This window comes from Mesoplodon bidens (genome assembly GCF_964165515.1).
Source record: "Mesoplodon bidens genome assembly, chromosome: 2".
NCBI lineage: Eukaryota > Metazoa > Chordata > Mammalia > Artiodactyla > Ziphiidae > Mesoplodon > Mesoplodon bidens.
In genome coordinates this window covers 70,713,994-70,741,835 of record NC_138177.1, presented here as the reverse complement: position 1 = coordinate 70,741,835, position 27,842 = coordinate 70,713,994, and the positions used below count along the sequence as shown (strand labels likewise).

Genomic DNA, 27,842 nt, shown 5'->3' with positions numbered 1-27,842 from the left:
GCATTAATTTTGTATTCTGCTATTTTACCAAATTCATTGATTAGCCTAGTAGTTTTCTGGAAGCATCTTTAGGATTCTTTATATAAATTATCATGTCATCTACAAACAGAGAAAGCTTTATTTCTTCTTTTCCCATCTGGATTCCTTTTATTTCTTTTTCTTCTCTGATTGCTGTGGCTAAAATTTCCAAACCTATGTTGAATAAGGGTGGTGAGAGTGGGCATCCTCATCTTGTTCCTTATTTTTGAGGAAATGGTTTCAGTTTTTCACCACTGAGAATGATGTTGGCTGTGGGTTTGTCATATATGGCCTTTATTATGTTGAGATAAGTTACCTCTATGCCTACCTTCTGGAGGTTTTTTTTTTTTTTATCATAAATTGGTGTTGAATTTGGTCAGAAGATTTTTCTGCATCTATTGAGATGATCATATGTTTTTTATCATTCAGTTTGTTAATATAGTGTATCACATTGACTAATTTGTGTATATTGAAGAATCCTTGCATTCCTGGGGTAAACCCCACTTGATCATGGTGTATGATCTTTGAATATGCTGTTGGATTCTGTTTGTTAGTACTTTGTTGAGAATATTTGTATCTATGTTCATCAGTGATATTGGTTTGTAGTTTTGTTATTTTGTGACATCTTTGTCTTGTTGTGGTATCAGGGTAAGGGGGGCCTTGTAGAATGAGTTCGGGAGTGTTCCTCTCTCTGCTCTATTTTGGAAGAGTTTGAGAAGGATAGGTGTTAGCTCTTCTCAAAATGTTTGATAGATTTCAATTGTGAATCCATTTGGTCCTGGGCTTTTGTTTGTTGGAAGATTTTTAATAACAGTCTCAATTTCAGTGCTTGTGATTTGTCTTCTTATATTCTCTATTTCTTTCTGGTTCAGGCTCAGAAGGTTGTTCTTTTCTAAGAATTTGTCCATTTCTTCCAGGTTGTCCATTTTAGTGGCAGTTAGTTGCTTGCAGTAATCTCTCATGATTCTTTGTATTTTTGCAGTGTCCTTTTTTACTTCTCCTTTTTCACTTCTAATTCTGTTGACTTGAGTCTTCTCCCTTCTTTTCTTGATGAGTCTGGCTAATGGTTTATCAATTTTGTTTATCTTCTCAAAGAACCAGCTTTTAGTTTTATTGATCTTTGCTGTTGTCTCTTTCACTCCTTGTTCATTTATTTCTGATCTGATCTTCATGATTTATTTCCTTCTGCTATCTTTGGGTTTCTTTTGTTCTTCTTTCTCTAATTGCTTTAGGTGCAGGGTCAGGTTGTTTACTTGAGATCTTTCCTGATTCTTAAGGTGGGATTTTATTGCTATAAACTTTCCCCTTAGAACTGCTTTTGCTGTGTCCCATAGGTTTTGGGTCATCGTGTCTCCATTGTCATTTGTTTCAAGGTATTTTTTAATTTCCTCTTTGATTTCTTCAGTGATCACGTCCTTATTGAGTAGTGTATTGTTTAGCCTCCATGTGTTTGTATTTTTTACAGATCTTTTCCTGTAATTGATGTCTAGTCTCATAGCATTGTGGTTGGAAAAGATACTTGATACAGTTTCAATTTTCTTAAATTTACCAAGGCTTGATTTGTGACCCAAGATATGATCTATCCTGGAGAATGTTCCATGAGCACTTGAGAAAAATGTGTATTCTGTTGTTTCTGGATGGAATGTCCTATAAATATCAACTAAGTCCATTTTGTTTAATGTATCATTTAAAGCTTGTGTTTCCTTATTTATTTTCATTTTGGATGATCTGTCCATTGGTGAAAGTGGGGTGTTAAAGTCCCCTACGATGATTGTGTTACTGTCAATTTCCCCTTTTATGGATGTTAGTATTTGCCTTATGTATTGTGGTGCTCCTATGTTGGGTGTATAAATATTAACAATTGTTATATCTTCTTCTTGGATCGATCCCTTTATCATTATGTAGTGTCCTTCTTTGTCTCTTCTAATAGTCTTTATTTTAAAGTCTATTTTTTCTGATATAAGAATTGCAACTCCAGCTTTCTTTTGATTTCCATTTGTATGGAATATCTTTTTCCATCCCCTTACTTTCAATCTGTATGTGTCTCTAAGTCTGAAGTGGGTCTCTTGTAGACAGCATATATATGGGTCTTGTTTTTGTATCCATTCAGCCAATCTGTGTCTTTTGGTGGGAGCATTTAGTCCATTAACATTTAAGGTAATTATCGATATGTATGTTCCTATTCCCATTTCCTTAACTGTTTTTGGTTCGTTATTGTAGGTATTTTCCTTCTGTTGTGTTTCTTGCCTAGAGAAGTTCCTTTAGCATTTGTTGTAAAGCTGGTTTGGTGGTGCTGAACTCTCTCAGCTTTTGCTTGTCTGTAAAGGTTTTCATTTCTCTATCACATCTGAATGAGATCCTTGCTGGGTAGAGTAGTCTTGGTTGCAGGTTTTTCTCCTTCATCACTTTAATTATGTCCTGCCACTCCCTTCTGGCTTGTAGAGTTTCTGCTGAGAGATCAGCTGTTATCCTGATGGGGATTCCCTTGTGTGTTATTTGTTGTTTTTGCCTTGCTGCTTTTAATATGATTCCTTTGTGTTTAATTTTTGACAGTTTGATTAATATGTGTCTTGGCGTATTTCTCCTTGGATTTATTCTGTATGGGACTCTCTGTGCCTCCTGGACTTGATTAACTATTTCCTTTTCCATATTAGGGAAGTTTTCAACTATAATCTCTTCAAATATTTTCTCAGTCCCTTTCTTTTTCTCTTCTTCTTCTGGAACCCCTATAATTCGAATGTTGGTGTGTTTAATGTTGTCCCAGAGGTCTCTGAGAGTGTCCTCTATTCTTCTCATTCTTTTTTCTTTATTTTGCTCTGCATCAGTTATTTCCACTCTTTTATCTTCCACCTCACTTATCTGTTCTTCTGCCTCAGTTATTCTGCTATTGATCCCATCTAGAGTATTTTTTATTTCATTTATTGTGTTTTTAATCGATGCTTGATTCATCTTTAGTTCTTCTAGGTCCTTGTTAACTGTTTCTTGCATTTTGTCTATTCTATTTCCAAGATTTTGGATCATGGAAATAGAATCTTGGATCATCTTTACTATCATTATTCTGAATTATTTTTCAGGTAGACTGCCTATTTCCTCTTCATTTGTTAGGTCTGGTGGGTTTTTTTCTTGCTCCTTCTCCTGCTGTGTGTTTTTCTGTCCTCTCATTTTGCTTATCTTACTGTGTTTGGGGTCTCCTTTTTGCAGGCTGCAGGTTCGTAGTTCCTGTTGTTTTTGGTGTCTGTCCCCAGTGGATAATTTTGGTTCAGTGGGTTGTGTAGGCTTCCTGGTAGAGGGGACTAGTGCCTGTGTTCCGGTGGATGAGTCTGGATTTTGTCTTTCTGGTGGACAGGTCCACGTCTGGTGGTGTGTTTTGGGGTGTCTGTGGACTTTTTATGATTTTAGGCAGCCTCTCTCCTAATGGGTGGCTTTGTGTTCCTGTCTTGCTAGTTGTTTGGCATAGGGTGTCCATCACTGTAGCTTGCTGGTCGTTGACTGAAGCTGGGTGCTGGTGTTGAGATTGAGATCTCTGGAAGATTTTCGCCATTTGATATTATGTGGAGCTGGGAGGTCTCTTGTGGGCCAGTGTCCTGAAGTTAGCTCTCCCACCTCAGAGGCACAGCAGTGACTCCTGGCTCCTCAATTTTGGATGATTCATTGTCTATTCATGTATTGCACAGATGCAGGGTACATCAAGTTGATTGTGGAGCTTTAATCCACTGCTTCTGAGGCTTCTGGGAGAGATTTCCCTTTCCACAAATTAGCTTTTTATTATATTTCTGGAAATATTGACTTTCTAATTTTTTATGGAATCTGTTTTTACATTCCAAATAAATCTTTTGGAATTAAACATATATATTCTACCCCTAAATGCACCAAAATTGCAACAGGATTATTAAAAACATAAAAGCACTCATTAAGAAGTCAAAGATGAAAGGACAACACACAGGAGATATTAAAAAATTATAGAAGCAAAAATTTTATTTCCAAGTAGAAGAGTGAGTGCTGAAAATAGAACAGCACAAGGTGGGAAATAAATGAAAAGCAACGAATTCACAGCACAGAACTGTCTGTACATCCTCCTCTCAACTGAATTTCTTAGATGACACAAAATGAGTAAGATTGGTTTAATGTCTTCCTAAGGAACACAGCTTCTCATACAGTGCTTCTTCTTCTTCTTCTTCTTCTTTTTTTTTTCAGTATGCAGGCCTCTCACTGCTATACAGTACTGCTAACATAGTTACCATACTGTATATTAGATACTCAGAGCCTATTCATCTTCTAAATGGAAGCTTGTACCCTTTGATCAATACCTCCCCATTTCTCTCAACTCCAACCCCTGGCAACCATCTTTCTAGTCTGTATGTCTATGAGTTCAACTATTTTGGATTCCACATATAAATGAGTTCCTATAGTATTTGCCTTTCTGATTGACATATTTCACTTAGCATAATGCCTTCAAGATCAATTCACGTTGTTACAAAAAGGCAGGATATCCTTCTTTTTTTAATAGATGAATAAAAAATAATTTTTACAATATATTTTATAGGCAACTAATATATATATATATATATATATATATATATACATATATATATACATATATTTACTTATAATTTTTTCTATCTTTAGCTCTTTTTTAATCTGTGTTATTTCTTGTATCTTGTCTAAGAAACACTTTCCTAAACCAAGGTTAAAGAAACATTCCCTTATATTTACTTCTAGAAGTTTAATAGCTTTAGCTTTTATGTATGCTGTGAGTTTAATTTGTTTATGTTTCATCTCTTAACCAAATACATTGAAGCATAATTAAATACAATAAGACACTCATTTAAAGTGTACAGTTTGATGTGTTTTGATGAGTCTGTATACCTGTGTAACCACTACCATGATCAGGATACAACACATATCCATCACCCTGAAATTTCCCTCATACTCCCTCTCTATCAGTCCCGTATATCACCACCAGTCCCAGGAAACCAATGATTAATTTTTGTCACTAAAATTCTGTTTCACAGTACTAGAATTTCTTATGAATAGAATCACATAATATCTACTTTTTGCTTTTTGATTTCATTCACTGTACGTATTTTTGAAATTTATCCATGTTGGGTGTGATGTAGTAGTTCATTCTTTTTGTTTCATTTTATAAATACACTACACTTTGTTTGTCCAGGCACATGATGATGGACATTTAGTTTTTTCTCAATTTACAGGTCTTAGGAATAGAGCTACACAAATATTTGTGTACATTTATTTACATAACTGTATGGAGATATTTTTCATTCTATTAAGCAAATATCTAAGTGTGGAATTGTTGATTTATATAGTAAGCATATGTTAACTTTACAAGAGATTGCCAAACAATTAGGCAAAATAGTTTTGCTATCTTACACTCTCAACAGCAATGTATGACGGTTACCAATTACTTGACATACTCAATAAAACTTGCCAGTCTTAATTCCATCCCTCAAGTAGATGCACAGTGGTACTTAATTGTGGTTGGAATTTGAATTTCCTTGATGACTAAAGATGCTGAATATCTTTTTGTGTGTCAATTGGCCATCTGTATTTTCTTTAGTTAAGTGCCTCTCAAATATTTTATACATTTCCTAATTGGAATGTCTTTCCAGTTTTTAGACTGGATCATTTGTCTCTTTATTGAATTGTAAGGTCTTGTATTTTTCTAGGTATAATTTTTTGTTACATATATATTATGCAAATATCTTTACCATGCTGTGATTTGCTTTTACTTTTTTATCAGTCTTTTGAAGAGTGAAAATGTTTTTTGTTTTTTTTTTAGTTTTGCTAAAGTGCATTTTATTGACATTGACTTTTATAGTTCATGAGTTTTGTCTCATATTTAAGAAATATTTGCAAAACCTAAGCTCACTAAAATTTATCCAATGCTATTTTCAAGAAGTTTTATAATATCAGCTCTTGCAGGCAGGATATAGTACACTTCCAGTTGATTTTTTAATAGAGTGTGAGAAAAGTGCAAGTTTTTATTTTCCCCTTTCCAAATGCACCACTGTTGGAAAGATTATACTTTTGAAAGTGCAGAACACATTTCGGGACTTAGTATATCATAGGTTCTTCTGTCTCCACACAGAAAGAATTCATTAAGAGGCAGATTGACAGAGAAAAGAGGAAAGAGTTTATTAGTATAGGACACTTGTGAGAGATACAAGCGGGTGGGCAAGGGAATGCTGCCCTGAAAGCTTAGTGTGCTACATTTTTATAATCAAAAGAAAAGTGGGTAGGGAAAGACCACCTTCTTCCTCATTCTTGAGTAGATGTCAATCTTCCATTATTGTCAATCTTCCTCCTCCACATCAGGCAGGGGAGTTTTCTCGCCCCTATTTTTTCTCATTACTCTGTCCCTATCACTTTCCCCTTTGAATTGCCTTGGCAGCCTCATAGAAAATTAATTGACTACATCAATGTGGATCTATTTGTGGACACCATATTTTGATCTATTTGTCTACATTTATACAAAAAATAAACTGTCTATTTAAACGGAACTTTATAAATAAAATTGTATTTCCCTCTGGATTCTGCTCTCTTGGTTCCTGGGGGGAAGCTATCTATGAGAAGGTGATATACTTCAAAACTTGCTGGGAAGCCACCCTCTGGGGTCCTGGAGGAAACCATCCATTCAAAGTGCTTCAGTATGGAAATCTCTGGGAAATGTCTGTGGGGATGGTACTGCTGAAATTGAGAGGGAGTGCCACTGGGTGTCCCACATGCTGCTAGTCTCCAGGCAGAAGCAAGCACACCAGAACGAGGTAGAGAATTGTCTTCTAATTCTGGAGTCCCTTTATCACCTTCTACTGACAAAGCTTAGTATAGTGTCAGGTGGCAAGGGAGAAATATTCCAGGATCCCATTTAAAGAAATCAAAAGAAATTTGGAACTGAAATGCAATTACATTCTTAATTTTCACAGTCTACTTAGAGTTAATATTGTATGGCTATACCTGAAATGTAAAAGCTTTGGAATTACTAGATCCATTTACCCCTATTCTATTCTTTATTCTAAAGTGTATTACACCTCTATACATTAAAAACCCATAAGAAAATGTAATAATTTTTGCTTTATTCATACATATTCTAAAGAAATTAAGAAAAAATAATCTTTTATGTTTACTCAAACATTTATGATTTTAATGCTCATCATTTCTTCTTGATGATACGGTTGTTTTAAAAATTAGTTTCTGCTTTACAACAAAGTGAATCAGTTATACATATACATCTGTTCCCATATCCCTTCCCTCTTGCATCTCTCTCTTTCACACCCTCCCTATCCCACCCCTCCAGGCGGTCACAAAGCACCGAGCTGATCTCCCTGTGCTCTGCGGCTGCTTCCCACTAGCTATCTACCTTACGTTTGGTGGTGTATATATGTCCATGCCTCTCTCTCGCTTTGTCACAGCTTACCCTTCCACCTCCCCATATCCTCAAGTCCATTCTCAAGTAGGACTGTATCTTTATTCCTGTTTTACCCCTAGGTTCTTCATGACATTTTTCTTCTTAAATTCCATATATATGTGTTAGCATATGGTATTTGTCTTTCTCTTTCTGACTTACTTCACTCTGTATGACAGACTCTAGTTCTATCCACCTCATTACAAATAGCTCAATTTCATTTCTTTTTATGGTTGAATGTAAAGATGAGGTTTTGGAGCAAGGATAGATTATTATTATTTACAGCAATAACTGAATAGGTTTCTACTGATCTAATCCTTCTGAGGTTATGTGATGAGAGCCAGATGTCAGCCTACATATATGAGGGTCTGCACTATATAATAGAAATCCTGAAATTAGAAAGCTGGAGCCTATGTAGGAATTGAATTTTTGTTAACCTCCCCCATTGAAATATAAACACATAATTATGGGAAGATAAATCTCTCACTAATTATTTAGCTATATTTTAGGTTTCAAAACTTGTCCTTTAAGCTAGATTGCAGGTTTCTTTACTCAGAAAACCTAACTAAGAGGAAAAATAAGAATGTTCACTTTATGACACTTAACAATTTACATTTCTGTCTAGTATAATTTCCCTTTTCTTGAATAATTTCCTTTAGTATTTCAGGTAGTACAGATCTGTTGATGACAAATTCTCTTTGTTTTCTAACTATATAAAGCTGTCTTTATTTTGCTTTTAATCTTGAATATTTTTAGTGGAAATATAATCCTGAATTGGTATTTTTATTAATTATATTTCTTTCATCATGTTTAGGATTGTGTTCCACAGTTCTCTCGCTCCCGTGTTTTCTGGTGAGAGCCAGCATTAATTTGACTCCTATTTCACTCCTTGTATGATGCTTGTCCTTCATCTTATTTTTTCTTTGGTACTTTCAAGATTTTTTTTTAATTTCTTTCTTTTAAGCAGTTTGACTATAATGTGACTAGGCATGATTTTCTTCATATTTATCTGGATTGAAATTTGTTGGGATTCTTGAATCTATAAATTCGTGTCTTTAAGAAAATTTGTGAAATTTTTGGCCATTATTTTTTTCAAACAATTTTTCTGCCTTATTATCTAGCTCATTCCTTTCTAGAACTCCAATTACATGTGTGTTACACCATTTAACATAGTTTTCCAGGTGCTTGAAGTTCTGTTTGCATTTTTTCATTGTTATCCCATTTTCTTCACATTGGATTCCTTCTTCTGATCTATCTTCACATTCACTGTCTCTTTACTCTGTTATCTCCATTCTTCTGCTAATCTCATCCAATAAAGTTTTTTTCCAGATAATGTATTTCAGTTCTATCATTTTTCTTTTTTTTTATTTTTTTTTGTGGTTTCTCTTTCTCTTCTAAAATTTCTTATATGCTTTTAAGAAAGCACATTTTCTTTTATATCATTGGACATAGTTATCAAAGCAGTTTTAAAATCTTAGTCTACTAATTTCAAAATTGAATTATATAAAATTAGGTCTACACTGACTGCTTTATTTCTTGAGATGGCCATGTACTCCTGGCTCTTTTTTTTTTTTTTTTTTTTTTTTTTTTTGCAGTATGCGGTCTCTCACTGTTGTGGCCTCTCCCGTTGCAGAGCACAGGCTCTGGATGCAAAGGCTCAGCGGCCATGGCTCACGGGCCTAGCCGCTCTGTGGCATGTGGGATCTTCCTGGACCGGGGCACGAACCCATGTCCTCTGCATCGGCAGGCAGACTCTCAACCACTGCGTCACCAGGGAAGGCCTCCTGGATCTTTTTATGTGAAATAATTTTGGATTTAAACTATAATCTGGTGAATACTATGTTGTAGTGACTGTTATATTAAGCTGACAATCATTGGTCTTTTTAGTTTTAGCAGGTAAATAGCTTGGTTGGACCAAAACTAAAAAAATTTTCACTTGGGTAGTAGTTCAAATATCTGTTTATTTCTTTTGTACTTCTGGGCTGCTTTGAGCCTTTCTCACACATGTGTGCTTCAGGAGTCAACCAGAAATTGGGGCAAAATATACACAGAGATTTTGAAATTATCTCTCTGGCTCTGTCTTTCCAGGATTTGCTCCTCCCCTTCCAGCAGTTCTAGTTACCCTAGACTCTATTTTCTGATTCTTCATACCAGGAAGTCTGTTGGTTTTCATTTTAAATTTTAAGCTTTTCACAAACAGTGGTGACTGTGGTCTTCATTCAAACTAAAACTCTATCAAAGAGAAATCATCCTGGGTACTTACCTTCTTCCAAGTGTTGACTGCACTCTAGATCTGCCTGCTTTTATTTATTTATTTATTTTAAAATTTTGTATTTTATTTTATTTATTCGTTTTTTTTTTTTTTTTTTTTGGCTGCGTTGGGTTTTCGTTGCTGCGTGCAGGCTTTCTTTAGTTGAGGCGAGCGGGGGTTACTCTCCATTGCAGTGCATGGGCTTCTCACTGCAGTGGCTTCTCTTGGCATGTAGCATGGGCTCTAGGCGTGTGGGTTTCAGTAGTTGTGGGGTGTGGGCTTAGTAGTTGTGGCTCACAAGCTCTAGAGTACAGGCTCAGTAGTTGTGGCGCACAGGCTTAGTTGCTCCGTGGCATGTGGGATCTTCCCAGACCAGGGCTCAAACCCATGTGTCCTGCATTGGCAGGTGGATTCTTAACCACTGCACCACCAGGGAACCCCTGTCTGCTTTTATTCTATCTCCAGTGTGTTCAAGTAGCTGCTTTTTTTTTTGTTTTTTCCAGAGTTTGTAGCTGTTATCTTGAAGATGTTTGACACACCAAGTACTTAACTCATTCAGACCAGAAGCAAAATTCCTACTTGCCTTTACTTTTATGAAAGTTACACCCCAAATTTTAATAAAATATTTTATGCAATTTAAATATTTTCTTAATTCCTACTGAATCATTGATTCAGTTGAAAATTAATGAAGGAAATATAAAATTATATAGGTGTCAAGAAGAAAATTTAATTTGAGAAATTGTGTGCCTACAAATTATTGGAAAGTTTGAAAGAATCAGAAGTCTGTCACTGGAATTATTGATTAAAGAGAACTTGACCAAGCTGAAATCTACAGGTCAAAGAAATGCTGCTGCTACTGCTGTAATATTTTTACTGTTTTCTCACAATACTCACAAAAATAGGGAGCAGAAACTGAGTCTAACTCCTACAGTATACTCTCAGTACTCAGGTTCTTATTATTTTGCTTCTCTGTATAAGCAAGATAAAAGAAAGGTGACCTCAGTTTTGCCTTCCATTTTACTACCATGAGGAAAACCGAGGAAAAAATGAAACTGAAATAGAGAAGAAAGAAGATCTAAGAAAACATATAAATTGAGCCTATGGTGATGTCATAGCCTATTATTCACAATTTGCCTGCAACTCATCATTTGATGTTCTGATGTTTGTTCAGATATGGGAGTGATGAATTGGATTCCTTTTATCTACTGAGTCTAATATAACTTGAATTTTTTTTCACTTTTTACAGTATAATAGACTGTACAATGGAACCATTTCAAGTGTATCAGTCAAGGGACAAACCCTACCTCCTCTATCCCTTGCCATATATTGGGTGAAAAGTCCTGTGAAATCAATCACGCATTGCTTCAAATTCTATCTAGAAAGAATATTGATTAAATTCAATATTTAGTTGTGTGAGACTGAAACTCTTTTGAGTTGTATGGCTAAGAGTGGAGTTTTAAGAATTTCATCTTCATTTTTTCCCTGTTATTTGGATAAGCCAGCTTATTGCAAAAGAAATTCAGCACAAAGTGTGAAGCTAAGTAAGTGAAAGACAGAAAAACTATTCATTTATTCAACAAATATTTATTGAATACTTATTATGTATCAGGCAATATGCTAGAGATGAGCCTAAAAAATTTAGCAAAACAGGAAAAAATTCCCATGGAGGTGGAAAATAGAGATATAAATGAAAAAATATAATTTAAATGCACATAAAATTGTGACATATGTTAAAGAGAAAAAGTAAATTATAGATGAGGATGTTTTTCAGAGGTTGACTTCTGAGTCAAGACTCAGCATAATGTCGTAATGCAAGTCTCTGAATTGAGCCATATCTGATGAGATTTGTCTTGAACGTCCCAGTGATTTAAACTAATAGATTCCCTTTCCTTATGCTGGATTGTATTGTGCTTCATTCACAATAAAATCAAAGCTACTGATTAACATACGACAGTCTTCTTTTTATAATTTTTAAGATTTCTTCTTTACACTTTTCCATTTCCATTTCTATCTATCACTTATGTGCAGAGTATGTTTTGTGTATTGGTCTTGGTTCTCCAGAGAAACATAACGAACAGGATGTATTCATATACATTCTATTCACAGGAATTGGCTCATACAGTTAAGGAGGTTATCTTAAGTCCACAATTGTTTCAAGAAGTGATTCTGAAATGTGACTAACTGCAGTATTTTTCAGATTTATTTCTGTCTGATACCTTAGAGGTCTTTGAACAGATTTCTTTAAAGGCTTATACAGCACCAAGGCTGAGGACTTGGCCAGCACCCCGTGGGGAAATATTTACTTGGGAAGATGCACTGAGCAGACCAGCTGTCCAAGAAATCCAGGAATTCAGCAGCTATTAGGAAGGATTGTTGTGCACATTTGAAAATTGCTGGAAGCAGCAGTAGCTACTGTCATATCTCTGTTGGTAACCTCTGAAAATGGTATAACTGGAAATAAAAAACTGAGTCAGTAATTATCTCACTTGGGAGTTTCTGCTGTTCTGAGAACAAATGCTGGGGACTGCCAACAGGTACTTCTCTTCCCGTAGCCACTGATGAGATCTGCAACAGAGTCAAATGCGAGAAGACCTTGATGCTAAGTGCCTGCAAGCCTTTCTGACCTCTCCCTGTGAGTCGCTCTTGACTCATGAGGGAGGGTAGAGAGGGTGAAATTTTCTTCATTATCTCACAGAAGAGGAAGAATAAAGATTTCTAGAAAATTTAAAGGTCTAGAAATTGTGTTGTCTGAGTCCAGCAACAGAGAGTTTGACTTTAACTTCATTTCAAATACAGGATATGAAAACAGCGGCACACAAATGTGGAACAGGCACGTAACTGTTTTTCTTTTAACCCCACAAACTCTCATCTGCTTTTGGTCAGTCCAACAGAGAACTGCAGGAAAGAATGAGGATAATTAGGGGACTAGCCAAGCCCTCTAGGATGCTATTCAAGATTTTTCCATCCTATTCCCTACCCTTGAGGCCGACAATTGATTGGAGGTCTTTTCATCTCCATCAAGCTAGGAGGAAGTGGAGTATCATCTCTGTGACCTGCACGTAAACAGTCCACAACTTTCCTTCAGTCCTCAAACCTGTTCTTTGCCACTGTTCTTCAGGATATCAGTTTTGCTAGCTAAGATATCGCCCTTCCTCATCCCTCACACTATGCTCCTATGCCCCTATCCTTGGTGCAGAAACTGAATTTGTAGAGTTCAGATGAACCTATACTAAAAAGAAGATATTTATTTGCCCTGATGAAGTCCAAGGAAGAAAAGGGCTTCTCCCTCACCTAGCAACCTTAGAAAATACAGCCGTGTGTTACCTCTTTTAATATGGGTTTTCCATATTTACTTCTCTTTTTCTTAATTTGCAACAGCCTTCAGTTTCTAATGAGCTACAAGGCAACCTGGGACTAATTGCCAATTAATTGTCAATGTCAGTTTTCTCCTGTTCCCTTTTTATCTTATTGGACCTGTGAGATTTAGGATCCATGTTGTTTTCCACATCCTCTTTACTCATTGAAAGGATTGGAACTGTGCCCAAAATAATGTTGCAATAATAGATCCCTGGAGTTTTGATAAGTATAAATATAAACCAGCATGTTGGGGCTACAACTAATAAGATACAAAAGAAAAGTTCTTCAATGATGCTTTAGGGGATACTTCTCAGATTTCTCAGCAGAGGAGGTAGGAATACAGAGTTTGGGGGTATTGAGATGTCAGTAGTAGAAAGAAATAGAATTGAGTTATTTCAAAATAGAAATGATTGTAGTAATATTAAGTTTTGATTCCTATTTGATTAGATTTCTAGGTTTCACTGACTTCTAATAGCTTTGTGCTAGGGAACTTAGAGAAATCGGCCCTGTTGGGTTATTTTATGTGAAAAACTGAGTAAAGTTAGTGTTTGGGTCTAGTGATAGAGAAGTGCCAGTCACCAGTGATAATTTTAGGAATGTTCTAATTATCCCATGAGCTTTAGTCTATCTATTAATGATGGTTAAAAAAGAGCATGTAGGGAGAGCAAGGCACAAATATATATGATAGACTTAGAAGATGGAGGATAATATAGGGCTTTGGGGTGATAAACAGGGCACCACCAATGAACTGTAGTAGGCACAGGGATGGCTACAAACAAGCGTTATGAAATGTGCTCCCCAACCCCATGGAACTGACTCCCTTTCTATCAACCATCTCTGAAAGACTGATTCCTTTTGAAAGCCTTTCCTGAGTGATTGAAAAAGAAAGGACATAAACTGCTAATTTCCTATCAAGAGTGAATTTTCTACATTTACTTCATTAATTATCCATTCTCGAGTGTCACATGAAACTATTCTCCAGTGAAAATGGTGTATTAGAAAAGTCTAATAAGCAATGAGGAAGTAAAAGAAATGAATGCATAATTGAGTTATCTTTCCTTATATATCTTCTGCTGTTTTTAGACATCACAATCATAACATTCTGTGGACAAATAATCTACTGCATAAGCCTCATAGATGGGAACTGAGGAGGTAAATAAATTACATTCTTCAGGGAATATCCTGGTGGTTTGTTTTGTTAGCCATCTAGTGACGCATTAAGGTATTTTGAAGAACCAGAGTAGTAGTAATAGTAATAATAATAATAATAATAATAATAATAATAATAATAATAATAATAATAATAAAAGCAATGGTAGGGACATTCATGAGAACTTGGGTCTGGTTAATGTTCTTCTTGGTTTTGTGACACCTTATTATGTAGGTAACGTAATTATAAGTTTGCAATATGATCTGGTAGGTTGTGAGCTGAATCTCTGTTCCCAGATTCTCCATACAAGGCTTAAAATTCCACCATCTTTTTCATGAGCTTAGATAATGCCTTTTACAGCTTCCATCTTAAAATAAATAAAATATTTAGTCATCAATTAATTAAACAAATAGTTCTTACGTAGAAATGTGTATTCATATGCTATGGGAAATACAAAACTGCTCCCAAGGCATTTACACTCTGATGTATGAAAAAGTAGAGGCTGGTACTTTCATGATACATTTCATACACAATAGAAAGTAACTAAATAATTTAAGAGAAGGGAAAGTTGATATCACTCTTATCATTGGAGACAGAGTAGTCAGAGGTTGCAGCTTCTATTTGGGTGATCAAGAATGGATAGAAAGTGAATAAAGGTTTTCCAGGTGAAGGGGAAAAGATGAGCAAAAGCACAGAGGCGAGTTGCAAGATGAGAAGACATAGTCTTTCCATTTGTTGAAGAAGGCAAGGTGATTTACTATTATTTAAGAATGGTACTTTACATAATGGCACTTTACTTATAATTACTTTAATTAAAATAGATATGTATTGTGGGTGGGATGAATTGGGAGATTGGGATTGACATATATACACTAATATGTATAAAATATATAACTAATAAGAGCCTGCTGTATAGCACAGGGAACTCCACTTCACTGTACAGTAGAAACTAACACAACATTGTAAAACAACTATACCCCAATAAAAATAATTTAAAAATATAAAATAAAAGTAGATATGGAGTAAATGGAAAATTAATTTAATTTATCAATAAATTAACACATTAGTGAATAAATAATTTGATAGAAATAATGACTTGTCTACTCAGAGAACCTGTCAAATCTACCCATTAGCCTAATGGCCACTATGCTCCATTCAGATAGAAAAATGAAACTGATATTTCCTCTTCTCTTGAAGTGAGGGACCCTGAAGTGAAAACACTCAAAGATGGTCTAGATTTAGAAATATACCTCAAAAATGTAGGATTAACACTCAGCTGGTTTCTTCAATTTAGCTATTATACATTAGGTAAAAATTTTTCTTTTTGTATTCCATTTCTGTGCCTTATGTTTTCCAACTACTTGGTTGCTTTGATGTTTTTTATTACTTTACAAATTCAAACTTGATTTTAGTTGAATTAAAGAAGAAAGGATTTGCTCATCCTTTAGTAAGGAGTAATTGGAGGAGCTGAAACTCCTTGAGGCCAGGTGTGTCCAATGCAATGGTGAGTTCTGTTGGAAATCCAGGGAAAATGTGAAGAGTTGTAATGGTTCATACTGAAGTAAGGTCTGATTGGTTCGATTTATTTCCTTCTGAAGTCTGAAACTACAGTTACAGTAGAATTCTAAATCAGGTCTATATTCTTGGCAGAATAGTAGGCAGTTAGTAAGATCTATTACCAATCTGACTGTAAGAACTTTGTGTTTCTCTAGAGCTACTTAAAATGCACTAAGGTCCTACCCAACTCCCATCAACTGAGTGAGTCAAATAGATTGTTTGATTAGGGGAAAGGATGAACTAAAGTCAACACAATATTATTGTCTCCATAAGTAAACACAAATAGGAGTTGGTTTTGCATGTTGGTCCAGTAGTTTTTAGAAAATAAAACAATAGGATTAAAAAATAAAACCTGAAGAAGACATATGTTTAAAGTATCTCCAAAAGGAAACTTAAGAAAACTAGAACTACTTCCTGAAAATTAAATAACTTATGTAGCAGAAACTGACATTTACTAGAAGTTTACAGTATGCCTGTGCTTTGCTAAGTGCTTTAATTTTCATAAGAAAACTAGTAAAGTGGTGCTGTTAGTATCTTTATGTTACAAATGAAAAAGCTGAGACACAGAGGATTACACAGATAATAAATGGTAGAGTTAAGTTGGCATGCAGGAAGTTTTCAGACACTTTCATTCCCTAATTTGTATTTGAAGTAGGGAGTGTGAAAATAATTTCCTAGACTTAAACACTATGAGAGATGCAGAAATGTCACTGGGAACATGTAATCTGAGTTTTTGGAAACAATTCCATAAAATGATATGATTGATAGGGCATTTCTTACTAGCATTTGTCCTTACCCCTTCTCCTATTTAGATTCTTCAACCCATAGTGGAACTAACTATCTCCACATTTCATGGTAAAAAATGTTTCTTCATTCTTGTTCTTTGTAGATCAATATTGGGGAATAAGTCAACCAAACTAATTTCTCCTCTGTCACAGAGTTCCTGTTGCTGGGATTCTCCAACTTTAGAGAAATCCAGCTTGTCTTCTTTGCTGTTTTTCTGTGACTATATCTGATTATCCTGAGCAGAAACATCACAATTTTCACTGTCATCAACCTGGATCACAGCCTCCATATACCTATGTACTTCTTCCTAGGGATCCTTTCCATCTCCAAGACAGGCTACACCTTTGTCATCCTGCCCAAGATGCTTATAAATCTGTTATCTCTGCTGAGAACAATCTCATTTATTAACTGTGATACTCAGATGTTTTTCTTCCTTGGCTTTGCTGTCACTAATTGCATGCTACTTGGTGTCATGGGTTATGACCGCTATGCCGCCATCTGTCATCCACTTCAGTGCTCTATCCTTATGAGCTGGAAGGTATGTGGAGAACTGGCAGCCACTTGTACTGATTGTTTTTTTGTTCTCACTGATAAGCTCCCTCTTAGTCTTTCAACTACCTTTCTGTGGCCCTAACAAGATTAACCACTACTTCTGTGACATCTCACCAGTTATCCAGCTTGCCTGTACTGATACTTACATCAACAAAGTGGTCATCATCACTGGTGGAGTTCTAGCACTCATGGTCCCCTAACTTTCATTTGCATTTCTTATGGCTTCATTGCTTGTACCAGCCTGAGAACCCCATCAGCTGAAGGCAAGCGAAAAGCCTTCTCCACCTGTGCCTCCCATCTTACTGTAGTCATTGTTCACTATGGCTGTGCCTCCTTTGTCTACCTGAGACCATCATCCAAGTACTCATCCAACAAAGATAGGCTCGTGACAGTGACATACACAGTTGTGACTCCATTGTTGAATATGCCCAGGAGTGGGCTTGCTGGATCATAAGATAATTCTATTTTTAGTTTTCTGAGGAACCTCCATACTGTTCTCCATAGTGTCTGTACCAATTTACATTCCCACCAACAGTGTAGGAGGGTTCCATTTTCTCCACGCCCTCTCCAGCATTTATTGTTTGTATAATAGATTGTTTGATGATGGCCATTCTGACTGGTGTGTGGTGATACCTCATTGAAGTTTAGATTTGCATTTCTCTTATAGTTAGTGATGTTGAGCATCCTTTCATGTGCCTCTTGGCCATCTGTATGTCTTCTTTGGAGAAATGTCTGTTTAGGACTTCTACCCATTTTTTGACTGGATATTGTGTTTTTCTGATATTGAGCTGCTTGAGCTGTTTGTATATTTTGGAGATTAATCCCTTGTTGGTCGCTTCCTTTGTAAATATTTTCAGCCATTATTTATTCAAGTAATTTTTTTCTTCTCCATTTGCTCTTTTCTCTCCTTCTGATACTTCATTATTCCTATTTTGATACGTTTAACAGTGTCCCACATTTCTCTGAGAAGCTCTACATATTCCTTCATTCTTTTTTCATTCTAATCTTTGGAGTGCACAATCTCTATCAATCTAACTTCAGGTTCACTAATTCTTTCTTCAACCAGTTCAAATCTATTGTTGAGCCTGTCTAAATGATTTTTTATTATTTTTATTTTTATTTTTATTTTTATTTTTATTTTTATTTTTATTTTTATTTTTGTGGTATGCGGGCCTCTCACTGTTGTGGCCTCTCCCATTGCAGAGCACAGGCTCTGGATGCACAGGCCCAGTGGCCATGGCTCACGGGCCCAGCCGCTCCGTGGCATGTGGGATCCTCCCGAACCGGGGCACAAACCCGTGTCCCCTGCATTGGTAGGTGGACTCTCAACCACTGCACGACCAGGGAAGCCCTAAATGATTTTTTAATTTAATTTTCAGTTATTGTAATTTTCAAGTTCAGAATTCCATTTTATTGTTATTTTATTTCTTTATTGGTATTCTACAGTTAATCAAAATTTTCATATCTTATTTTAATCATTTTTTTAGTTATTTGAGTATATTTATTATGTCTAGTTGGAAGTTTTTGTCTTTTAAATATAGTCACACTCATGGGCAGGTTTTTTTTTTTTTTTCTTTTTACCTGATTTTTTTTTTCTGATAATGGGTTATATCTTCCTGTTTCTTTATGTCCCATTTTTTTTTGTTGGTGATGAAAACTGCATATTTTAGATAATATATCATAGAAACGCTGTATATTGGTCCTCCCCATTCAAACACACACACACACACACACACAGACTCCCCCTTTTTTCTGTTATTTGCTTTTACATTTGTTGAGTGACTGGATTGATTATTTTATCAAGCTCTATTTTTCCCCTCCTCCTACATTGTTAGGTCTCTGATGTTCTTCCTCAGGAGCACAGCTTGGTCATGCTCACTATTACCCTGGGATGAAAGTGGTTTTAATAAGACTCACTTTGAATATCCTTTTCCTAGCCACCTCCACCTACTAACCTGATGACAGCTTTATTTTTTTCAACCCTACCCTATAATATAAATTGCTCCATAGAAGAATAAAACAAAATTCTGCCCCCTTTGGGAGAATAATTCCTGAGATCAGTGTGTGAGATGTGTTCTGAGCCAGGGAGGACTCCTCCTGGCTGTCTTTCCCTTGTTTAGAGAGCTTCTTAGATGAGGCTGAGACACTGAGGTAGAACAGCCTTATCTGGGGACATTGACCAACAATAGAACTGAACGCTTTAGCAGTCTTTTATGTGTTCAATGTCTCTTCTGTGCGCCCATAGATCTGTGACAACTTTAATCTATGTTGTATCATAATTGTCTTTACACAAGAAGAATGTGAGTTTCTTGAGAGTACAAATTATATATTTTGTGGTTTTGTTTTCACCATTTTTATAGCACAACTAGAAAAGAGTTAATTCTAAATATACACAGAAAAAAGAAATGGACACTTCATACTAAGGTGGAGAACAGAAGTCACTGATCTCCTATTTCATACCTTCATTGATCCCTTATTTTAATTTTTATTGACAGGAGAATATATCTAACAGTTTCCCATTAAGGGACTTTTCTGGTCAGAAAATTTTGAAAAATCTAATTAGAAATTGGTCCAGAGACAAAGTTCTTTAATTGTAAACTATCTCTTAGGCTGTTGAACAAACATGCAGTCTAAAAGGGAATAAAAGGTAGTTTAACATGTACACTGAAGTATGTAGATATAATTATTCATTTTTACTGTTGCATGCTAATACTCTGCATGAGGATACTACAATTTATCTATCTATTGTACTATTAGTGAATATTTGAGTAATTCTCAGCTCAGATCTATTGGAAATATTCCTTTTATGAATACTATAGCATATGTCTCATGATACACCTGTGCATACAATTATCTAAGGTATATACCTAAGAGTAGAAAATCTGGACCATGGGGCACGAGCATCTCCAAAATAAGAGTATAATAGCAAACTGTTTTCTAAAGCGACTGAACCAATATACGCTCTCACCAGGAGCATACAAGAGTTCTTGTTACTCCACAGCTTAATCAATACTTGTTAATCCATTCTTTAAACTTTAAACATTTAAGTGGTTGTCTTGTGGTATCTAATTGGGGTTTTAATATTCATGATCATACTTATGAATGAGTTTAAGCACTTTTTCACAGGTTTATTGGACATTTGGGTATTTTCTTTTATGAAGAATCTATTCATATCTCGAACATTTTTACTATTTATTGGATTGTCTATCTTTTATTTTTGGAAGAGATTTTATATATGCAAATGACAGATGTGGCATATATTTTCTCTCATTCTGTGGATTTCCTTATTTAATCATTATGTTGTAAAATAAAACATAGATGCAGAAAATCAGCCAAACAAATCCTTAGCCTAGTGAACTTTTTGTGAGGCAAACACTTCCATAATTACTACTCAGATCAAGAAAAAGAACGTTTCCAGCCAGAAATCCCTCCATGTGTCCCTGTGCATCACAGCCCCCACTCTTCAAAAGTAACCACTATCTTAAATTTTACATTAATCAGTTTCTTAAATTTCTTTTTCATTTTATGAGGTTTTCCTGTCCATTTTCTGCATAGTGCTTTCTTTTTTTTTTTTTTTTTGTGGTACGTGGGCCTCTCACTGTTGTGGCCTCTCCCGTTGCAGAGCACAGGCTCCGGACACGCAGCGTCAGCAGCCATGGCCCATGGGCCCAGAAGCTCCGCGGCATGTGGGATCTTCCCGGACCGGGGCACAAACCCGTGTCCCCTGCATCGGCAGTTGGACTCTCAACCACTGCGCCACCAGGGAAGCTCTGCATAGTGCTTTTGACATGAAAAAATGCTCTGATATTCAATTAAATTGATGTTTTTATTCCTAGTTGAGATTGTTTTGTCCAGTTTAAGCAATCTTTTCCTAACCTAATGCTATTGGGAAGATACTCTTTTATATCACCATTTTAAACTTTTAATTTTTTTGCCTTTCAAATTTAGGTTTTGATACCCAGAATTTGATTTTGCTGTTGTTGTTGTTTAATGAGGTCGACTTGATATTTCCTATATGAATATACAATTTTCCTAACATGAATTTTTTTTTAAGTCTGTTTTTTCTCATTGCCCTGAAAAGCTATATTTGTTCAGAAGGAGTTCCCAGGTGTGCATGTGAATTTGGGGACTCTCCCTTCCATTCTTTTGGTGTCTTTGTCATCTGTGCCAATACTATGCTGTAGTTGTATAATCAGTCTTGATATTTGGTAAAGTAATTTATGTTAAGTTGCTCTTCAAGAACGTCTTGGCTATTTGTAAATCCATATTAATTTTAAATTACCTCATAATTTTCACATACAAAAAAGGAAACTATTGTAATTTCCATTGGTATTCTTTTGAAACAGATTTGTATGGAAAGAATGGACATTTGTACATTGAGTCTTCTAACCCATGAAATTATATATCTCATCATTTCCATAGTCCTTTTAAATATATTTTAAACTCTTCTCTGTAGAGGTTTTGCATGTCTTTTATTAGTTTTATTTCTAGGGTTTTGATATTTTTGAAGCTTCAATATGTGATATATTTTTAAAAATCATAGTCCAATGGTTGCTAATTTAAGGGAATACAATTAATTTATTCATGTTCATGTATCCTGCAATATGCTGATTATTAATTCTAATAGTTTATAAGCAGATTATTTTGGATTTTCTAACTACCATATGATATAATTCATAAGAAATGACAATTTTTCTTCCTTTACAATCCTGACGTCTTTTATTTCTTTTCTTACTGCACTGACTGTCTGTAATAATATGGAATAGAATTGATGACAGAAAGCTTTCTTGTCTTGTTCCTGATTTAACCTGGAAAGATTTAAATGTTTCACCATTAAGTAAGAAGTTTGAAAATTTTTATTAGTTTAATGAACTTCTTTTTAAATTTCTATTATACTATAAGACACTTTACTGTATTTATTACCTGAATGGATATTAACTTTTATCAAAATATTTTCTGCATCAATTAATAATCACAAGATTAACATTCTTTATTCTGATATTGTGGTAAACTACACTGCATGATTTCCAAATGTGCCAACCTTGCATTTTTGAACTAAGAACAATACGAGTATAGATATATTGTTTGACTGAAACTTACTTGAATGTTTTACATTTATATTCCTGAGAGAGATTTCAAGATGTAGTGTCTGAACTACACTCTCCCCAAAAGATGAGTTGGGGAGTGTTTACTATTTTCTATTCCATGGAAGATTTTGTGCAAGTTTGACATAATTTGCACTCTAAAAATTTGAGAGAATCTACTAGTGACACTACAGGACCTAGACATTCTTCAATGTGAAATATATTAATTAAAATTAAGTTCCTCCTTATGTCAGTTTTAGTATGTATTTTATGGAAAATTTTCCACTTTTTCCAAATTTTATGTGAATTCTCAAATTTATGTTCATAACATCATTCACAGAATTCTTTCATCATTAATGTCTGTATGACCTGAGAAACTTTTAGATTTTCCATTCACATGATTGTTTATTTGTGTCATCTGTCTTTATTTCTTCATCAATATCATCAAGGCAAACATAATTTATTAATATTTTCAATATTCCAAACTTTGGCTTTTTGAACCACTCTGTTGAATACTATTATTTAATTAATTTTGGCTCATATTTTTATTTCTTTTCCTCACAATCCTTTTGTGCTTAATTATTTCTTTACTATATTTTTGAGATGAATTTTTATCTTGTGAATTTGCAACCTATGAATGTTTCAAATATGGATTTTAAAGGTTGTATATTTCCATCCAAACACTGAAAACTGCATCCACAAGCTTTGACTTGTAGTATTTTCATTTTCTCCAGTACAAATCATTTTTTTCTAATATCCATGGGATTTCTTGATTGATTCATTGTTTATTTAGAAGTGTGTTTCTTGACTTATAACCATATAGGTATTTCCAGCTTCCACTTACTCCCAGTTACTTATTTCTAGGTTAATAATGGATGTGAAGCAGGCACCTAGCAATCCCTGCCACAGTCACCATGTCAGATATATGCAGGTTAATTGGCTCTAATCCAAGTTCAGGAACTTGAGTCTAGACTTAATGTCATATCTATTACACTCACCAGGAACAGATAAATTGTTAATATTTATGTACAACATTGTATTGTTTCCTTAGATTGAATAACCAGTTCTGAGGGGTGGAATACAAGCAGAAGAAACACTCTTTTCACTGAGGCATTGACCACAGATGTAGAGGGAAAATATTCTGCCTGCACATGTGTCACAAAAGGTCAAAGGGAAGAAAATAGAGTCATGACAAGAGGTAATTTTAATCAGGGTAAGTACATAATAATTTCCATCCATTATCTTACTTATCTTTGTAACATCCCCATAATTAATGTAGGTCAGAAATTATTCCAACAGTTTTCATATGTTTTATGTACTCCAATCCTCAGGACAGTAGTTGTATCCTTCATGAGAGGGCATGTTAGCAGCAGAACTGAGAAAAGGATTCAGAAGAGCCCTTAGGCTTGTATGTTGGAATTTACAGAAAGACCACTTGCTATATATCTTTGATATATAACCGCCGAAGTACTTCTTATTTTCTTCTGGGTAATATAAAAATTTGATGTTTTGTTTATCTGGTTTCCTTCATTACACACTGTATATCTGCCAAAATTAATTCAGAACACCTTTTATTGTCATATCCATCAATAGCATGACATGATTTGTTTTTTAAACATTTGCTGTTTAATACATTCATCTTGTAGAAAATGGAGATTATTTCTAGCCCTCATCATGGATTTCCCCAGTCATAAAACATACAGGCTCTTCTGTCTTGTTTACTTATTTAAATCAGTGTTCCAAAATATCCTATATATTCAGAAGATAGCATCTGAGAGTCATTGAAAGACACCATCATGAACAGTGTGATTAAAAGCTTTTAAGAGTTGTTATGGCATGGGAATAGAAAATATCAATTCTGATATGCACAAATATACAGCTGATGATTACTCCATAGTGTATCTCCTATCAGAAATGATTTATGTCATGAGAAGCACAAACCAGTAACTCACAACATTACCTAGAAAAATTATTCAACTTTTACATCTCTAGAAGTTTTAAACCATCTCTTAGGGTAGTGGTCATAGGTGTTGATTTTTCCTTCCACAATCTTGCTTTTCCCACTTTATCTAAGGTGCAGAACACCTAGTTGTTGATTGAAAGAAGCCTATAATCTGCAGGGACAGATGTAGAAGTCGTTGGACAACTTCCTTAACATGCTAAGTAAATGCTTGTCAAGGCTTAGATCCAAGATTCAGTCACTTGCCCCCATATGCCAGCCTCTGGAAAAAGGCAAATGGTACAGATGTCACAGGGTAAATGCTTCACTGACTTCAGTGTACAATCAGTCATGCAGTGATAATCCAAGATTATTCAAGGAATTTGTCTTTTCAAGTACCTTTCTGAAAGCATTCTTCACGTCTTTATTCCTGATGCTGAAAATGAGAAGCTGAGGAAAGGAGTAATGACAATGTAAGGGACTGCTATGAGTGTGTCATCTCCTCCTGATGCTTCTGGCTTCAGATAAAAAATAGATGCAAAACCAAAGTGGATGATGACCACTGTGAGATGGGAAGCACAGGTAGAAAATGCCTTCTGCTTGTCCTCAGCTGATGGGATCTTGAGGATAGTGGAAAGAATGAAAATATAAGTGAGGATGATGAGCAGGAATGTGCCCATCAAACCTGACACTGAGATCACTGTTAACAATGAATTCTGTGAGGTCACTGTCTAGACAGGACAACCTCACAACTGCCCGCATATGACAGAAGAAGTGTTTGACAAGGTTGGGTCTACAGAAAGAGCCTCTGAATATCAGTGTAGTCTCTATCACAGAGATAAAGAAGCCAGCAACCCAAGCAGAGGCCAGAAGTTTTCCACATACCATGTTAGTCATAAGCAATGTATATCTGAGAGGGTTGCAGATGGCCAGGAAGTGATCTAATCTCTCAGAGACAGTGGAGCCTGACAGCTGATCTTTGACTAAGAGATATGCAACTTGCCCTGAGCTCTGATTATTCCTTCAATGCTCTGCATAGACTCATATGAAAAAGGGCTTGTGGAACGGGTGTTATAGATACAAGAGATTATTCTTGAGCAAACTCTTTCTTATTCTGTATTCATTTTAGTGTCCTACAGTGTTTGAGAAGAGTCATCATTGTTTGGGGGAAATAATGTTAGATTAGGACTCAAGGCACTTTTTCTCTGGTCTTGGTTTTCTATGACTTCAAGGAAGTCACTTTACCATCTTGGCTCTGTTGCTTAGTCTATAAAATAATATCCTTCAAGCCACCCAACCTCAAGTTCTAACAGGCAACGTGTCTGTGTCCACATGTGTATTATGTGGCAGTGTTATGTATGAGGTTGGTATGAATGTATGTGTGTTGTACATATCTACATAGGTATGTGGTGTCTGAAAATATATGCATTTACAATGTATGTGCACTGTAATGGTAATGTAATATTACTATTAATGTAATATTAATAGTAAATGTGCAGTGCAGAGTTTTGGTTTTTGTTTGTTGGTTGTTTTTTTTATACTGCAGGTTCTTATTAGTCATCAATTTTATACACATCAGTGTATTCATGTCAATCCCAATCGCCCAACTCAGCACACCACCATCCCCACCCCACGGCAGTTTTCCCCCCTTGGTGTCCATAGGTTTGTTCTCTACATCTCTGTCTCAACTTCTGCCCTGCAAACCGGTTCATCTGTACCATTTCTCTAGGTTCCACATACATGTGTTAATATACGATATTTGTTTTTCTCCTTCTGACTTATTTCACACTGTGTGACAGTCTCTAGGTCCATCCAGGTCTCAACAAATGACTTAATTTTGTTCCTTTTTATGGCTGAGTTATATTCCATTGTATATATGACCACATCTTCTTTATCCATTAGTCTGTCGATGGGCATTTAGGTTGCTTCCATGACCTGGCTGTTGTAAATAGTGCTGCAATGAACATTTTGGTACATGTCTCTTTTTGAATTATGGTTTTCTATGGGTATATGCCCAGTAGTGGGATTGCTGGGTCATATGGTAATTCTATTTTTAGTTTTTTAAGGAACTTTCATACTGTTCTCCATAGTGGCTGTATCAATTTATATTCCCACCAACAGGGCAAGAGGGTTCCCCTTTCTACACACCCTTTCCAGCATTGGTTGTTTGTAGATTTTCTGATGATTCCCATTCTAAATGGTGTGAGGTGATACCTCATTGTAGTTTTGATTTGCATTTCTCTAATAATTCGTGAAGTTGAGCAGCTTTTCATGTGCTTCTTGGCCATCAGTATGTTTTCTTTGGAGAAATGTCTATTTAGATCTTCTGCTCATTTTTGGATTGGGTTGTTTGTTTCTTTAATATTGAGCTACACGAGCTGTTTATATATTTTGGAGATTAATCCTTTGTCCTTTGATTCATTTGCAAATATTTTCTCCCATGCTGAGGGTTGCCTTTTCATCTTGTTTATGGTTTCCATTGCTGTGCAAAAGCTTTGAAGTTTCATTAGGTCCCATTTGTTTATTTTTGTTTTTACTTCCATTACTCTAGGAGGTGGATCAAAAAAGATCTTGCTGTGATTTATGTCAAAGAGTCTTCTTCCTATGTTTTACTCAAAGAGTTTTATAGTGTCTGATCTTACATTTACGTCTCAAATCCATTTTGAGTTTCTTTTTTTGTATGGTGTTAGGGAGTTTTCTAATTTCATTCTTTTACAGGTAGCTGTCCAGTATTCCCAGCACAACTTATTGAAGAGACTGTCTTTTCTCCATTGTATATCTTTGCCTCCTTTGTCATAGATTAGTTGACCATAGGTAGGTGGGTTTTCTCTGGGTTTTCTATCTTGGTCCATTGATCTATGTTTCTGTTCTTGTGCTAGTACCATATTGTCTTGATTACTGTAGCTTTGTAGTATAGCCTGAAGTCAGGGAGTCTGATTCCTCCAGCTGCATTAATTTCCCTCAAGAGTGCTTTGACTATTCAGGGTCTTTTGTGTCTCCATACAAATTTTAAGATGATTTTTTCTAGCCCCGTAAAAAATGCCATTGGTAATTTGATAGGGATTGCATTGAATCTGTAGATTGCATTGGGTAGTATAGTCATTTTCACAATATCGATTCTTCCACTCCAAGAACATTTTATATCTCTATATCTGTTAGTATCACCTTTAATTTATTTCATCAGTGTCTTATAGTTATCTGCATACAGGTCTTTTGTCTCCCTAGGTATGTTTATTCCTAGGTATTTTATTATTTTTGTTGCAATGGTAAATGGGAGTATTTCCATAATTTCTCTTTCAGATTTTTCATCATTAGTGTATAGGAATGCAAGAGATTTCTGTGCATTAATTTTGTACCCTGCAATTTTACCAAATTCATTGATTAGCTCTAGTAGTTTTCTGGTGGCATTTTAGGATTCTCATGTCATCTGAAGTGACAGCTTTACTTCTTCTTTTCCAATTTGGATTCCTTTTATTTCTTTTTCTTCTCTGATTGCCATGGATAGGACTTCCAAAATTATGTTGAATAATAGTGCTGAGAGTGGACATCCTTGTGTCATTCCTGATCTTAGATGAAATTCTTTCAGTTTTTCACCACTAAGAATGATGTTCGCTGTGGGTTTGTCATATATGGCCTCTATTATGTTGAGGTGGGTTCCCTCTATGCCCACTTTCTGCAGAGAGTTTGCAATAAAATGGTGTTGAATTATGTCAAAAGTTTGTTCTGCA

General features: G+C 35.4%; 2 protein-coding genes across 2 annotated transcripts in view; one reads left to right on the top strand and one right to left on the bottom strand.

Moving 5' to 3' along the window:
- OR10R2 (olfactory receptor family 10 subfamily R member 2) overlaps positions 1 to 17,545 on the top strand; it is a gene marked incomplete at its 3' end in the record, with an annotated part of 32,322 nt that extends 14,777 nt beyond the window's left edge. The window contains 3 exon segments of the mRNA XM_081258083.1: positions 16,851 to 17,101; positions 17,106 to 17,286; positions 17,289 to 17,545. Coding sequence (XP_081114209.1) covers positions 16,851 to 17,101; positions 17,106 to 17,286; positions 17,289 to 17,545 — 689 coding nt within the window.
- A 6,914-nt stretch (positions 17,546 to 24,459) lies between these two features.
- On the bottom strand, positions 24,460 to 25,270 carry OR10X1 (olfactory receptor family 10 subfamily X member 1; the record flags this gene model as incomplete). The annotated part of the gene is given in 4 exon segments (XM_081258068.1): positions 24,460 to 24,563; positions 24,566 to 24,818; positions 24,820 to 25,097; positions 25,252 to 25,270. Coding segments are annotated over 4 exon segments (654 nt in total).
- Positions 25,271 to 27,842: the final 2,572 nt, after the last annotated feature.